General features: G+C 49.5%; 1 protein-coding gene across 2 annotated transcripts; it reads left to right on the forward strand.

The window, feature by feature from the left end:
- The first annotated feature begins 2,496 nt into the window (after positions 1-2,496).
- CYREN (cell cycle regulator of NHEJ) lies at positions 2,497-12,193 on the forward strand. Of its 2 annotated transcripts, none has more exons than XM_034773928.1 (4): positions 2,497-2,732; positions 6,415-6,564; positions 9,836-9,902; positions 11,316-12,193. In XM_034773928.1, exons 2-4 carry the CDS (start codon positions 6,437-6,439, stop codon positions 11,553-11,555), a joined length of 435 nt encoding a protein of 144 aa, XP_034629819.1. In that variant the 5' UTR covers positions 2,497-2,732; positions 6,415-6,436; the 3' UTR covers positions 11,556-12,193. The 2 variants fall into 2 exon arrangements, with proteins under 2 accessions (XP_034629819.1, XP_034629810.1); XM_034773919.1 differs by having other exon boundaries at positions 2,498-2,732; positions 6,435-6,564.

Genomic DNA, 12,193 nt, shown 5'->3' on the forward strand with positions numbered 1-12,193 from the left:
TGTGTGGGGGTCAGTGCTAACGAGGCCAATTCAATCAAGGTGGAAGTGGCCTATTCTCAACAGTCGACAAGAAGTGGTGAATACACTGCTCTACAGCCAAAATGCTTCTGAAATAAATGTAGTCAAACTTTACTAATTCTGGGTCACAGAGAACGAAAATGATGCTTAAAATTGTTGATTGGCTCTAGTTTTCAAGATATGCTATTGGGTCAGTATATACGACCCTTGACTTTGGAATGGCAGAGGATAAGTGAGTTATAAAGGGAAGGGATCTCAATTTAAACCAGAAATGTCTAAACTACATCTTTGACTGGATCTATGAATAAATCTATGACTGGGTTTGGACAGTACTTGCTTTTTAGGCAAAACAATGAATGATGCAATCTGAAGCTGGTATTGCGTCATACATGATATGAATTGCATCATGTTATTCCTAGAAGTCATGGATGATGCAATCATAATGAAGCTTACATCACTCTGCTGAACAAATTGCCCTATATCAGCTCTAGAAATCATACAGTGTCGTGCTCTCTTATTTGTCAGTGTTTGATTTTGCAAAGGGACACATTTCTGTTTAGCCAAAGTGAGCAGAGATGCCTCGTACTTGTGTGAACAGTGCAGATAACTTCTGCTCTGTTTGTGGTGAAGTGACTTTTGCATCCCAAAAGTGCAGTATAACCACTATGGTTAAGAAAGCCTATCACCTTTATTTTGGCTGCAAAATTGGAGATCAGGACAAGAAGTGGGCCCCACACATATGCTGCAACACTTGTGCAACAAATCTTCGTCAGTGGTTGAACAGGAAAAGGAAATCTATGCCTTTTGCAGTGCCAATGATTTGGAGAGAGCCAACAGATCATACCAGCAATTGTTACTTCTGCATGGTGCCTCCAGTTGGGAATACAAGAGACAAGCCAAGAAGCGCCGAGTAGACACTGAATAGGACTAAACTATGTACATAATAGTTTTTTGCCTTTTGTTTCATAATAAATTTTATTTATATAACCCTTTTGCTGATTTTTAAAGTGTTACATAAACAGGACAGGTGAAATATTATCATGTAAAGCAACCATAAACACATGAAAAGACCTAGGTTTACAATTTATGATTAAAACTCTACTATCTACACAATATACATAGACATAAAATGTAAAAACTTAAATATCTTAGAAACAGTAGTCAATCAGTTGTTTTAATTGTCATATTTGAATTCAGCACATCAAAATACATAATAAATAGCACATTTTATCTCTGAAGCAGACAACTTCTCAAAAATTGTAGACCAGTGATATCAACAGAGGGAAAGTTACTTTTTGTACTGGTAACGAGGTCAATTCGATCAAGGTGGACGTTGCCCATTCCCAACAGTTGACAAGAAGGTGTGAGTATCAACAGAGAGAAAGTTACTTTTTGCAGTTACCCAGCCACTCCCAGTCTTTATTTGAGCCTAATTTGATGGTGTCCAGTTCTGCAGGTTCTTGTTGAAGTCTGGTTTTTGAAGGGTTTTTTTGTTGAAGAATGGCCACTTTTAAGTCTGTCATTGAGTGTCCAGGGAGACTGAAGTGCTCTCCTACTGGTTTTTGAATGTTACAATTCTTGATGTCTGATGTGTCCATTTGTACTGCTTACTGTATTTTTCACTCCATGCAGATGATGAAGTGGGTGTTAGCCCACGAAAGCTTATGCCCAAATACATCTGTTTGTAAGGTGTCACCGGACTCCTCCTTGTTGTTTTTGTGCATATAGACTAACACGGCTACCTCCTGATACTTGCCTTCTTAGGCTAGGTCTACACTACCCGCCTGAATCGGCGGGTAGAAATCGACCTCTCGGGGATCGATTTATCGCGTCCCAATCGATCCCCGAATCGGCGCTCTTACTCCACCAGCGGAGGTGGGAGTAAGCGCCGTCGACAGAAAGCCGCAGAAGTCGATTTTGCCGCCGTCCTCACAGCGGGGTAAGTCGGCTGCGATACGTCGAATTCAGCTACGCTATTCACGTAGCTGAATTTGCGTATCTTAAATCGACTCCCCCCTGTAGTGTAGATGTACCCTTAGTTTAATTACAGTGAGAACCAGCCCAGGCAGTTTTGTTTCCATGCGGGTTGCGAGGGTGGAATCACGTCAGCAAAGTCTCTCTCCCTGCAGCAGCCTGTGCCTTGGGGAGGGCACAGCCTAAATCTGCAACACAAACAGCCCCCGCCCGGCGGGTGGATGGGGCACCCTAGCTACAGGGGCACAGCGCTCGCCACGGAGTGAGAGGGGCGGGCTCTGCTCGCAGGGCAGCCGCGCTATTGCACTGGGCTGAAGTCCCCGGGAGTAACCCGCGCCCCTGCGCTGCAGCGCGCATCCCCACCCAGAGCGCGGGGAGTGCAGCGGCCAGGGGAGATCTGCAGCCGCATTTCCCGGGGTGCTATTGCGATTGTCCAGCCCTCTGACGCGTTAGTGTTTTTCAGTCGCCAGCCAATGGGGAGAGGGCGAGGCGGAGCCCGGTGTAACTCCGCTTTCTAGCCGGGGAGGAGGGCGGTGCTTGGAAAAGCTGCGGGCCTGTAATGCTCTCGTGTGCATAGCGAGCTCCGGAGAAAACGCGGGCAGCCGCACAAGCAGGCCCTGCGGATGGCGTCTGGGCTTCCCAAGGCAGCCTCTCAGCATCACTAGAGAAGGCAGGAGAGCTGGAGGCGCTCCCGGGGGCCCAGCCCTTTGCCAGCAGCTGGCCTAAGGCCCTTCCTTGGGGTAAGCGGGTTGGAGGGAGGCCGGACGAGTCCGGAGATGTGTGTTTGCTCCTACCGGGAGCAGCTTGTCTTCCGCACCAGATCTGTGGGGGCAAACCAGCCTTGCTGGTGATGCACATTTGCCAGCTTTCACCCCCCCCCCCCCCGGTCTCACTCTGTGATGCTGGTGGGTTTTGCTGTGTGTTTTCAGCAGTGAGACATTTCAGAGCTCAGTCTGATCCTGGCCGCGTTATGGGAAGGTGACTCCTTGCCTGGCTCCACAAGGCTAGAACTGATCTCGGGCAGGTCTGAGGTCGAGCCGTGTTGTAACCAGTAGGAAGTGGTGTCAGTTTCCCTAACGTAGGCGAGGCTTTAAGCAAAAGCTGTTACCCAGAGTCCAACTTTTTATGCACCTTTCCCTTATCCCTGCTGCCATCTGAGGCCCAGGAGGCCGCCAGGGTGAAGAGATCATTGGGGGCCAGGTGGTAGCACCCACTGCTGAGGCATTAGCAGCGGAGTCCAAGCAGAACATCTCCTTGAGCCCGCCGCTCCTCTGTCCAGCATCCCCAGGCCTGACAACCCAAGTTCCTTACTCTGTGGGAGCCAGCTTACAGAACCAGGGGCCCAGTGGCGAGACAGAAACAAGGCACAAAAGCAAGGAGCAGGAGCCAGTTCTGTACTCAGTTGAATTCAAGACTTTTTAAAACATGCTTTGGTGGAGTGTTTGCCAAGACAGTGGGGCACAGCCTGCTGCAGGAGGGTTTGTACTCGAGGTACAGGCGCATCCTCTGGTGGGTGTATAAGGAACACGTGGTGAATGCTGGTTCAGGTGGATCCAAACCCTTGTTCTCATAAGGTTCTTAACCCATCCAGGGTAGGCCATGTTTGGGTTAGTTTTTTCCTCCCTGTAGTAACGTGTGCACCTGTAAAGCAGTCCATCTTTAACAAGCCCTTATGTGAACAAAAATGTTTCATGAAATTATTTTGAATGAAAACATTTGAGGGCAGGGGGAGGATATAAATCTTCTCTCGGAAGAGTTGTGAGCCTAATCAGAGCCACAATTGATTAGTGCCCAGGGACTGGAAAAATCTGATGAGGGGAGGCAACGTGGTCTGAGTGCAGGAATTGCATTCAGGAGCTTCTGATCCTGATTAGGTTCATGGCCTGGGGCTCATCGCTTCACCTGTCTGATTAAGCGACAAGGGTGAGGAGTAATTAGGAGGGCCCTACCAAATTCATGCATCACAGACCGTGAAATCTGATCTCACCCATAAAATCTGGCTAGTGTATGAGGGAGGGGCAGGGCTGGGGGCACTTACTGTGCACTGGTCTCCAGATGCTAGTCCTGGATGGGCTAGAAGGGAGGGGGCTTCCTCTTCCCCTGCAAAGGCTGCTTCCAGGGCCTGGTCAGACGCATATTCAGAAATCTCCCCTAGCTGCAGGTATCTCCATGGCTGCTGGTTGGGAGCCCAGCTCTGAAGGCAGTGCCACCACTAGCAACAGCACAACAGTGAGAGTGACAATACCGTGACCTCCGCCCCCCTCAACATTAGCCTTGCGACTCCGCCATGACCCCTGTTTGGTTCGGGACCCCTGTGGTTACTACACTGTGAAATTTCCGATTTAAATATCTGAAACCATGAAATTTACGATTGTAAAAATTTTATGACCATGAAATTGACCAAAATAGACCCTGAATTTGGTAGGGCCTTAGAAATTAGTTGCTGTTCGTGCACAGTTAAACACCAGTTCTTCTGGTCAAGATGAGGGAACTGCAATAAGTAACTGGCAATGGCTAAACGTAAACCAGATCTTCTAAAAATGCTTTCAGTCCTAGGTGGTGAGAGAACCCAAGTTTGTTTGCAATTAGGGCTGTCAAGCAATTAAAAAAATTAATTGTGATTAATTGCAGCGTTAATAATATAATATCATTTATTTAAATATTTTTGGATGTTTTCTACATTTTCAAATATACTGATTTCAATTACAACACAGAATACAAAGTGTACAGTGCTCACTTTATATTTATTTTTGATGACAAATATTTGCACTGTAAAAAAAAAAAAGAAATAGTGTATTTCAATTCACTTAATACAAATACTGTAGTGCAATTGCTTTATAATGAAAGTTGAACTTACAAATGTAGAATTATTTACGAAAAATAACTATTCAAAAATAAAACAACGTAACACTTTAGAACCTACAAGTCCACTCAGTCCTATTTCAGCCAATCACTCAGACAAATAAGTTTGGTTACAATTTGCAGGAGATAATGCTGCGTACATCTTGTTTACAATGTCACCTGAAAGTGAATACAGGCCTTCTCATGGCACTGTTGTAGCCGGCATCGCAAGATATTTACGTGCCAGATGCGCTAAAGATTCACATGTCCCTTCATGCTTCAACCACCATTCCAGAAGACATACGTCCATGCTGATGACAGGTTCTGCTTGATAACAATCCAAAGCAGAGTGGACAGATGCATGTTCATTTTCATTATCTGAGTTAGATGCCACTAGCAGAAGGTTGATTTTCTTTTTTGGTGGTTCGGGTTCTGTAGTTTCCACATCGGAGTGATGCTCTTTTAAGACTTCTGAAAGCATTCTCCACACCTAGTCCCTCTCAGATTTTGGAAGGCACTTCAGATTCTTAAACCTTGGGTCGAGTGCTTTAGCTATCCTTAGAAATCTCACATTGGTACCTTCTTTGCGTTTTGTCAAATCTGCTGTGAAAGTGTTCTTAAAATGAACATGTGCTGGGTCATCATCCAAGACTGTTATAACATGAAATATATGGCAGAATGCAGGTAAAACAGAACAGGAGAAATACAATTCTTCCCCAAGGAGTTCAGTCACAAATTTAACACATTACTTTTTTATCGAGCATCATCAGCATGGAAGCATGTCCTCTGGAATGGTGGCCGAAGCATGAAGGGACAGATGAATGTTTAGCATATGTGGCACATAAATACCTTGCAACACCGGCTACAAAAGTGCCTTGCATTTGCCTGTTCTTACTTTCAGGTGACATTGTAAATAAGAAGCAGTCAGCAGGATCTCCTGTAAATGTAAACAAACTTGTTTGTCTTAGCAACTGGCTGAACAAAAAGTAGGACTGAATGGACTTGTAGGCTCTAAAGTTTTACATTGTTTTGTTTTTGAGTGCAGTCATGAGACAAAAAAAAATCTACATTTGTAAGTTACACTTTCACGATAAAGAGATTGCACTACAGTACTTGTATGAGATGAATTGAAAAATACTATTTCTTTTGTTTATCATTTTTACAGTGCAAATATTTGCAATAAAAATAAAAAAGTGAGCATGTACTGTATTCTGTATTGTAATAGAAATACATATATTTGAAAATGTAGCAAAACATAAAAAAAATAAATTTCAATTAGTCTTCTGTTGTTTAACAGTGTGATTAATCGCAATTAATGCTTTTAATTGCAGTTAATTTTTTTTGAGTTAATCACGTGAGTTAACTGTGATTAATTGACGGCCCTATTTGAAATATATATTTATTTTGGCAGTGTCCCTTTAAGACATTAACGGGGACCTACGCACATTCCTTGATGCATTAGCCGTGGATTAATGAATGCTTCTATTTGGGGCAGGGAGTGTGCATAGGACAGCACCAGACAATCAGGAACATTGGTGAATTCTGAATTGTGTGAATGGCTGAGTCTTGACTGTGTGTCAGTTCCTTTTTTTAATGCAAAGAGATGGAAAGTGCTGTGTGGAAGGCAAAGAAGAGGGTCCTCCCGCCATGGATGGCAGCAAGGGAAGTGGAGCCAAGAAAGACTATGTCAGCAGTGAGAGCCAAGAGGGCGAAGAAGCCAGCTGTGGCAAGGTAAGCGCTTTGTGCAGCTGTGCCACCTGGGGCTGCAATCGCATTGGCTCCTGTGTGCAAAGCACCATTGGGCCTGGTCAGCGCTAGGCTAGGAAACCCCCAAGGAGAAGGGAGGGTATCACACAAAAGTGGAGTTGGAGGCTCAGTCAGGGTGTTCTTCCCTGTGTCAGAGCTGCAGGGAGCGCTGGGCGGGCAGTGCTGCCATCTCTCAGGAGAAACGGAAAACACAGATCTGTTTGCCTAGATCTAAAAATGTTATTAAAGTTAATGTTTAAAATCAAATTTACACAAGTTAAGAGGGAAGGTACTGTACATCTGGGGTCGGGCTTGGGTTATGGGGGATTGTGAGTATCGGTTACAAGGTTCACGAGGTACATACATATCAAATAACCAGCATATATCCAGATTGGGGTGTGGGAGTTTTTAAAGCGTCAGTGGATAAGTGGGCTCGGGTACGCCACCCATGGAATGTATTAAGAGTCCAAGTCGATATTGGTGTAGAGAATAAGTACATGGGTGGGGTGCGTCCCTTGGTTCGTCAGGGAAGGAAGTGGGTTATTTTCCTGGTCGGCGGTCTCAGTTACTCAACCTGGTACTGGCGGTGTCCCATGATGTGTTCTGTGTAGATGTCTCTGGATCACCTCGTGGTGTCAAACACCATGAGCTGGGCATAGCGTCGACCGACTCCGAATGCTCTCAGCACCGGCTTGTTGTGGGGGGTCCCATGCACCCAGGGCTCCCACAAGCAGGGCGTGTATCTGGACCTCCTAACCCTGGGCTCTCAGGGTGTCGGCCAGCGGGGTGTACTTCAGCACCTTCCATGCTTGGGCCTCGTGGAAGGCTGGTGACCTGTTTTCAAATGGCACCATGACGTCTACCATGAGGACCTTCTTCTTTTCCGCGTTGGTCACGATGATGTTTGGTCGCAGTCGTCTGTCTGTCCCGGGGATGGTTGAGTCGACGGTGATCTTCCCCAGGGATGGCGGGATGGCTTTCACCAGCCGGTTCTGGCTATTACACTCTTCACAAAAGCTGGAGCCATAGTTGAATTCCTTGTTGGGTATTTACCTTCTCTCTGAGCTATGTTATTCTTTACTTCCCACCCTCTTGTGCAGCGTTCCTGGTACTCGATCCCTGCTGCTGGATTTGTACAGGAGCCCTGTTCCCCCAGCCTGTACGGTGCTTTGCAATCCTGCAGGGATAACTGTTGTGTTTAGAAGTGTAAGGGATTATGATGGTTATGAAAATATACAGAAAGGAATGATCCAGAAGGGTTCTGATTTCTGCTCTGAGCTGATATACATCAGGAATAACTCCACCCAAGTCATCAGATTTATACTGGTGTAAAAGTGGTGTGAGAGGACAGCCAGGCTCCAGCTTCTGACTTCCTATTGAAAAACAGGAACTTGTAGAAACAAAGGCAAACATTACAATGACTCCGGGTGCAGACATTCCTTACTCCTGGGGGAATTCTATGCCAAAAAAAAATTAAAAATTCTGCACACAATATTTTAAAATCTGCATATTTTATTTGTCAAAATAATACTATGCAATCATGCCAGTTTCAATTATATTTGAAACCCCTTCAATAACCCAGTTCCTGTTTCTCTGCCCCCTCTCCGCAGAGCCCAGCAGGGGGGCCAGACACCCACAACCCCTCCCCCCAGAGCCCAGCTGCGGGGGTCCCCAGCCCAGACACCTACACCTGCACCCCCTCCCCCACAGAGCCCAGGGACCCAGAGGGAAAAACAGCCTGATGCTGGATCCTGAGGGGCTTGTATGGATTTTCCTGCATGCTGCCTCCTTCCTTCAGGACATGCCGGCAACTGCACCTGCCAGGAACCCTCCAGTTCCCCTCCCCCCCGTACCTCCTCCCCCCGCAGTGTCTTCTATTGTGAGCTAGGCTCTGCCAGCTCCAGCGCCCCCTAGTGGCATCCAGCAGCTCTGCAGCCCATTTCTGTTGGGGGGGTGGGAGGGGAAGGAAATGTTGTGCCAAAACCCATAGGCATGCGCAGCCCATTTCATTAGGGTGTGCACCCAGGGAGCCCCGCCCTAGCCCCGCCCCATCCACTCCCTCCTACTTCCTGCCCCCTGACTGCCACCCTCAGAACCCCCAACTCCCCCGCTCCTTGTCCCCTGACTACCCCCTACTGGGACCCCTGCCCCTAACTGCCCCCCAAGACCCCACCCATCTAAGCCTCCCTGCTCCTTGTCCCCTGACTGCCCCCCTAGGACCTACCCCCTACCTGTCCCCTGACTGCCCCGACCCTTATCCACTCCCACGCCTATCCAACCGCTCTCCGCCCCCTGACAGAACCCCCAGAACTCCCGACCCATCCAACCCCCTCTGCTCCCTGCCTCCCCCAACCCCTCTCCACACCCCTGCCTCCTGACAGCCCCTCCCAGAACTTCCAACTCATCCAATCCCCCCCAGCTCCTTGTCCCCTGCCCACCTCCTCCAGAGGCCCCCCCACTAACTGCCCCCCCCAGGACCCTCCTTGCTCCCTGTCCCCTGACCCCTATCTACCCCTGCCCTCTGACAGACCCCGAGACTTCTATGCTCCATCCAACCCCCCCTGCTCCCTGATTGCCCCCTCCAGAGACCCCCCGCCCCTAACACCCCCGCCCGGGATCCCACCCTCATCCAACCCACCCTGTTTTCTGTACCCTGACTCCCCCCACCCCTTATCCAACCCCCCTGGCCCCGGACTCCTTACCATGGCATGAGATGAGGCTTCTAGCCTCCCCGCGGAACCAAACGCAGCCCCGCAGGAGCGCGCGCAGCCCTGGCCCCCAGAGCACTGCACACGGGGCAGCATGGCTCCAGGAGAGGGGGGAGGTAACTGCCTCCCTGTGGAGCCAAACCCTGCCCCACGGGAGCGTGCAGCCCCGGCCCCCAGAGCGCTGCGCGCGCGGCGGCAGGACTCATGGGGAAGGAGAAAGGCGGGGGAGAGGCCGGCAGCTTGCTGTCCTCGGCCGGGCGCTCCGGCCGGGGAGCGCAGACCCCGGGGCCATTTGCCCACTCCTGCATTAGGGTGTGCCCGGGCACACCCGGCACACCCCGTGCGCGCGCCTATGCCAAAACAATTAATTTCTGCACAAATTCAGCATTATGCAGTGGTGCAGAATTCCCCCATGAGTACATTCCTCTGCTGTTTCCTATGCTGATTGTGTTTCCACCGGGGCAGCATTCACATTTCTGCCCATGACAGTGTTCCCCATCTGATCCCTGCTTTTGTTTTCTCTTCTGATCTCCTCTTGGCCTGATCAGGACCGTGACTATCTATTGTATGAACGAAGCGGAGCTGGTGGATGTGGCATTGGGGGTCCTGGCTGAGGTGAGCAGTGAGGCCTGCTGGTCCATCTTCCTGTCAATTCAGCAGTTTCCTAACATGTCCCTATCCTGATGCTTTTGCCCAGGCTAATTTAAAATGGCTGGCTTCCACCATTTCCCTTGGGGAAATTTCACTGTAGGGAGGCTAAATGGAAGTGTTCTCCTTTGTAACTAGCCGCCTCCATTTCAGTGATGCCGTGGTCCAGCATGTGTAATATTGTATCACGCCCCCCTGGAAGCGTTGTGATGTAAGCAACAACAGTGAATGGGTCAGGCAGGAGGAGAGAATGGGTGATTGGAGGTTGAAGCAAAGACCTGGGAAGTCTGCATGCTATTTCATGCTCTGTGTCACACTCCTGCATGACCTTGGGCAAGCCACTTAATCTCTCTGTGCTTCGGTTTACCCTCAGAAAGTGGAGATAATGGTACACCCCCCTCGCCAGGGCATTGTGAGGGTTACCATTTGAGATGCTCAGACTGTGGTGAGGAGGGCCATAGGAATGCCGATAAGTAAATGCATGAAAAGAAGTCCTCTTTACACACATGCCCTTGTAATCAGCAAGAAGGTGGTGCAGAAAGAGGGCACCTGGTTAACAGGATTTAGTAGCGTGATTCCCAATAATTATTTATTTTGAGGGGGGGAGGTTTCTCTGGAATACTACAATTCACCCCTGCCCCCTACGCGTGTCTGCCTCTCCCTCTCCATCACCTGCATCACAGGGACCCTTCCTGTGCCAGGGGTGGGGGATGGCAGTGTGTGCGCGGGTCTGGAGAATAAAGTGCTGTGCTTTCCTTCTCGGTCTTGTACAGTGCTGACTTCACACACCTTGCAGGAGACGATGTTAATGGCAGATCAGCAGATTTCTCTCATTAGGTTGGCAGCTCCTGGGGCTCTCTGCCTGGAGTCTCCCACTTCCTGTGGCCTTGATCCTGCAGTTAGATCGCTGCATGCAGACCCTAGCTTGTGCATCGGCTTCAGTGATGGGTGCATGGGTCAGCCCACGTGGCTGTGATTGCAGGACTGGCCCTTAGTTGTTCCTGACTGTTAAAGTTCTCCTGTTCACTCCTGGAGAATCCTTTATTCCTGAGGAGATTAACCCCCCTGTTCCCTCTGAGCACTAAAGACCCCGTTACACTCTTTGAAGGTGCACAGGTGTTAACTGCAGCGTCCTCACCAAACTGTAGCTTGGGTAACTGTCCAAAATTCTCCTGCAGCTTTAGTGGTGCAGAGCGATGTTCTTCACAGCCTAAGCCGGTGTGTTGTGTGCTGTTAAGTGGGGTGGGATGCAGCAGCTGTTGATCAGCCTTCCGTTGATTGTGGCCCTGGTGCCGGTGGGGATGGGTGTTTCTCCCTCTGGCTTGGGACACGCTTGGGACAAAATGCTTTATGGACACATACGGTTTGTTTCTGTGCCAGAATTGTAAATACAAGGAAATGGAGGTGAACGTTCCATCTGAAACCGAAGGGGAGCAGGAAGGCCAGCAAACGCCGACGGAGCCTCGGTGGAGTCCAGCAAGCAGTGGCGGGGCCAGCACCCCCAGGCCAGGCCCCGGGCCCCACGCTCAGCCAGATGCTTTGGGCTGTGCTAGCAGGACAGACACGGAGGACGACGAGGATGATGCTTTGAAATACGTCCGGGAGATATTTTTTAGCTAACGTCTCGCAGCGTTTTTTTAAGCAGAGAAAAAATAATGCCAAGGGAGCCATAGTGGGGGGGAAGGGTGGGGCAGACCCAGAGGCTGGCTCTAGTGGGTGGGGATACAGCAGTGTGGGGCTGTACGGGTGCCCCCTATATCCTCCCAATTCGATGGGATCCCGGAGCAGTGGTGTGGATGGGACCCCAGGAGAAGGGAGCAGGAGAGAATGTCGGAGAGGAGCTTGCCCTTGCTCTGCCATGAGCTGCATGGCCAATGTCTGGTTCAAGTACTTGCCCAGCATTTCCGAGCCTTGGGGACAGCCTCTCACCTACCCCTAACACTCCCCCCTTCATAGCCTCTTCCGTGTGAGCCACGGGTCCCCTCCTCCCCAGGCCAGCTCCCCAGCTGATACTAAGTGGCCTCCTGATTATCAGTCTCTGCCCAGAAGTCATGGAGACTGAACTCCCCTCCCCGCTCTGGGGTGGAGCTCTGCAGGGCAGGGCAGGCACTTGAAGGTGGGGGAGACTTGCTGTGCAGCAACCCGTCATCTGTGAGTAAACAGTTTGTTCTGCAGGGCTGTCACTGGGGCACCTTTTATCAGTATTATATTAACTTGGAAAGGTTATTAAAATATTTAATGTCTCTTTTAAAAACAAA

Source organism: Trachemys scripta, chromosome 1, assembly GCF_013100865.1.
Source record: "Trachemys scripta elegans isolate TJP31775 chromosome 1, CAS_Tse_1.0, whole genome shotgun sequence".
Lineage (NCBI taxonomy): Eukaryota > Metazoa > Chordata > Testudines > Emydidae > Trachemys > Trachemys scripta.

What these genes read in the sequence shown, in the direction of transcription:
- CYREN (XM_034773928.1), top strand. Translation starts at nt 6,437, where the DNA reads ATGGAAAGTGCTGTGTGGAAGGCAAAGAAGAGGGTCCTCCCGCCATGG. An exon ending in AAGAAGCCAGCTGTGGCAAG is followed by an intron (nt 6,565 to 9,835) that starts GTAAGCGCTTTG and finishes TGGCCTGATCAG; the next exon opens with GACCGTGACTATCTATTGTA. An exon ending in CATTGGGGGTCCTGGCTGAG is followed by an intron (nt 9,903 to 11,315) that starts GTGAGCAGTGAG and finishes TTTCTGTGCCAG; the next exon opens with AATTGTAAATACAAGGAAAT.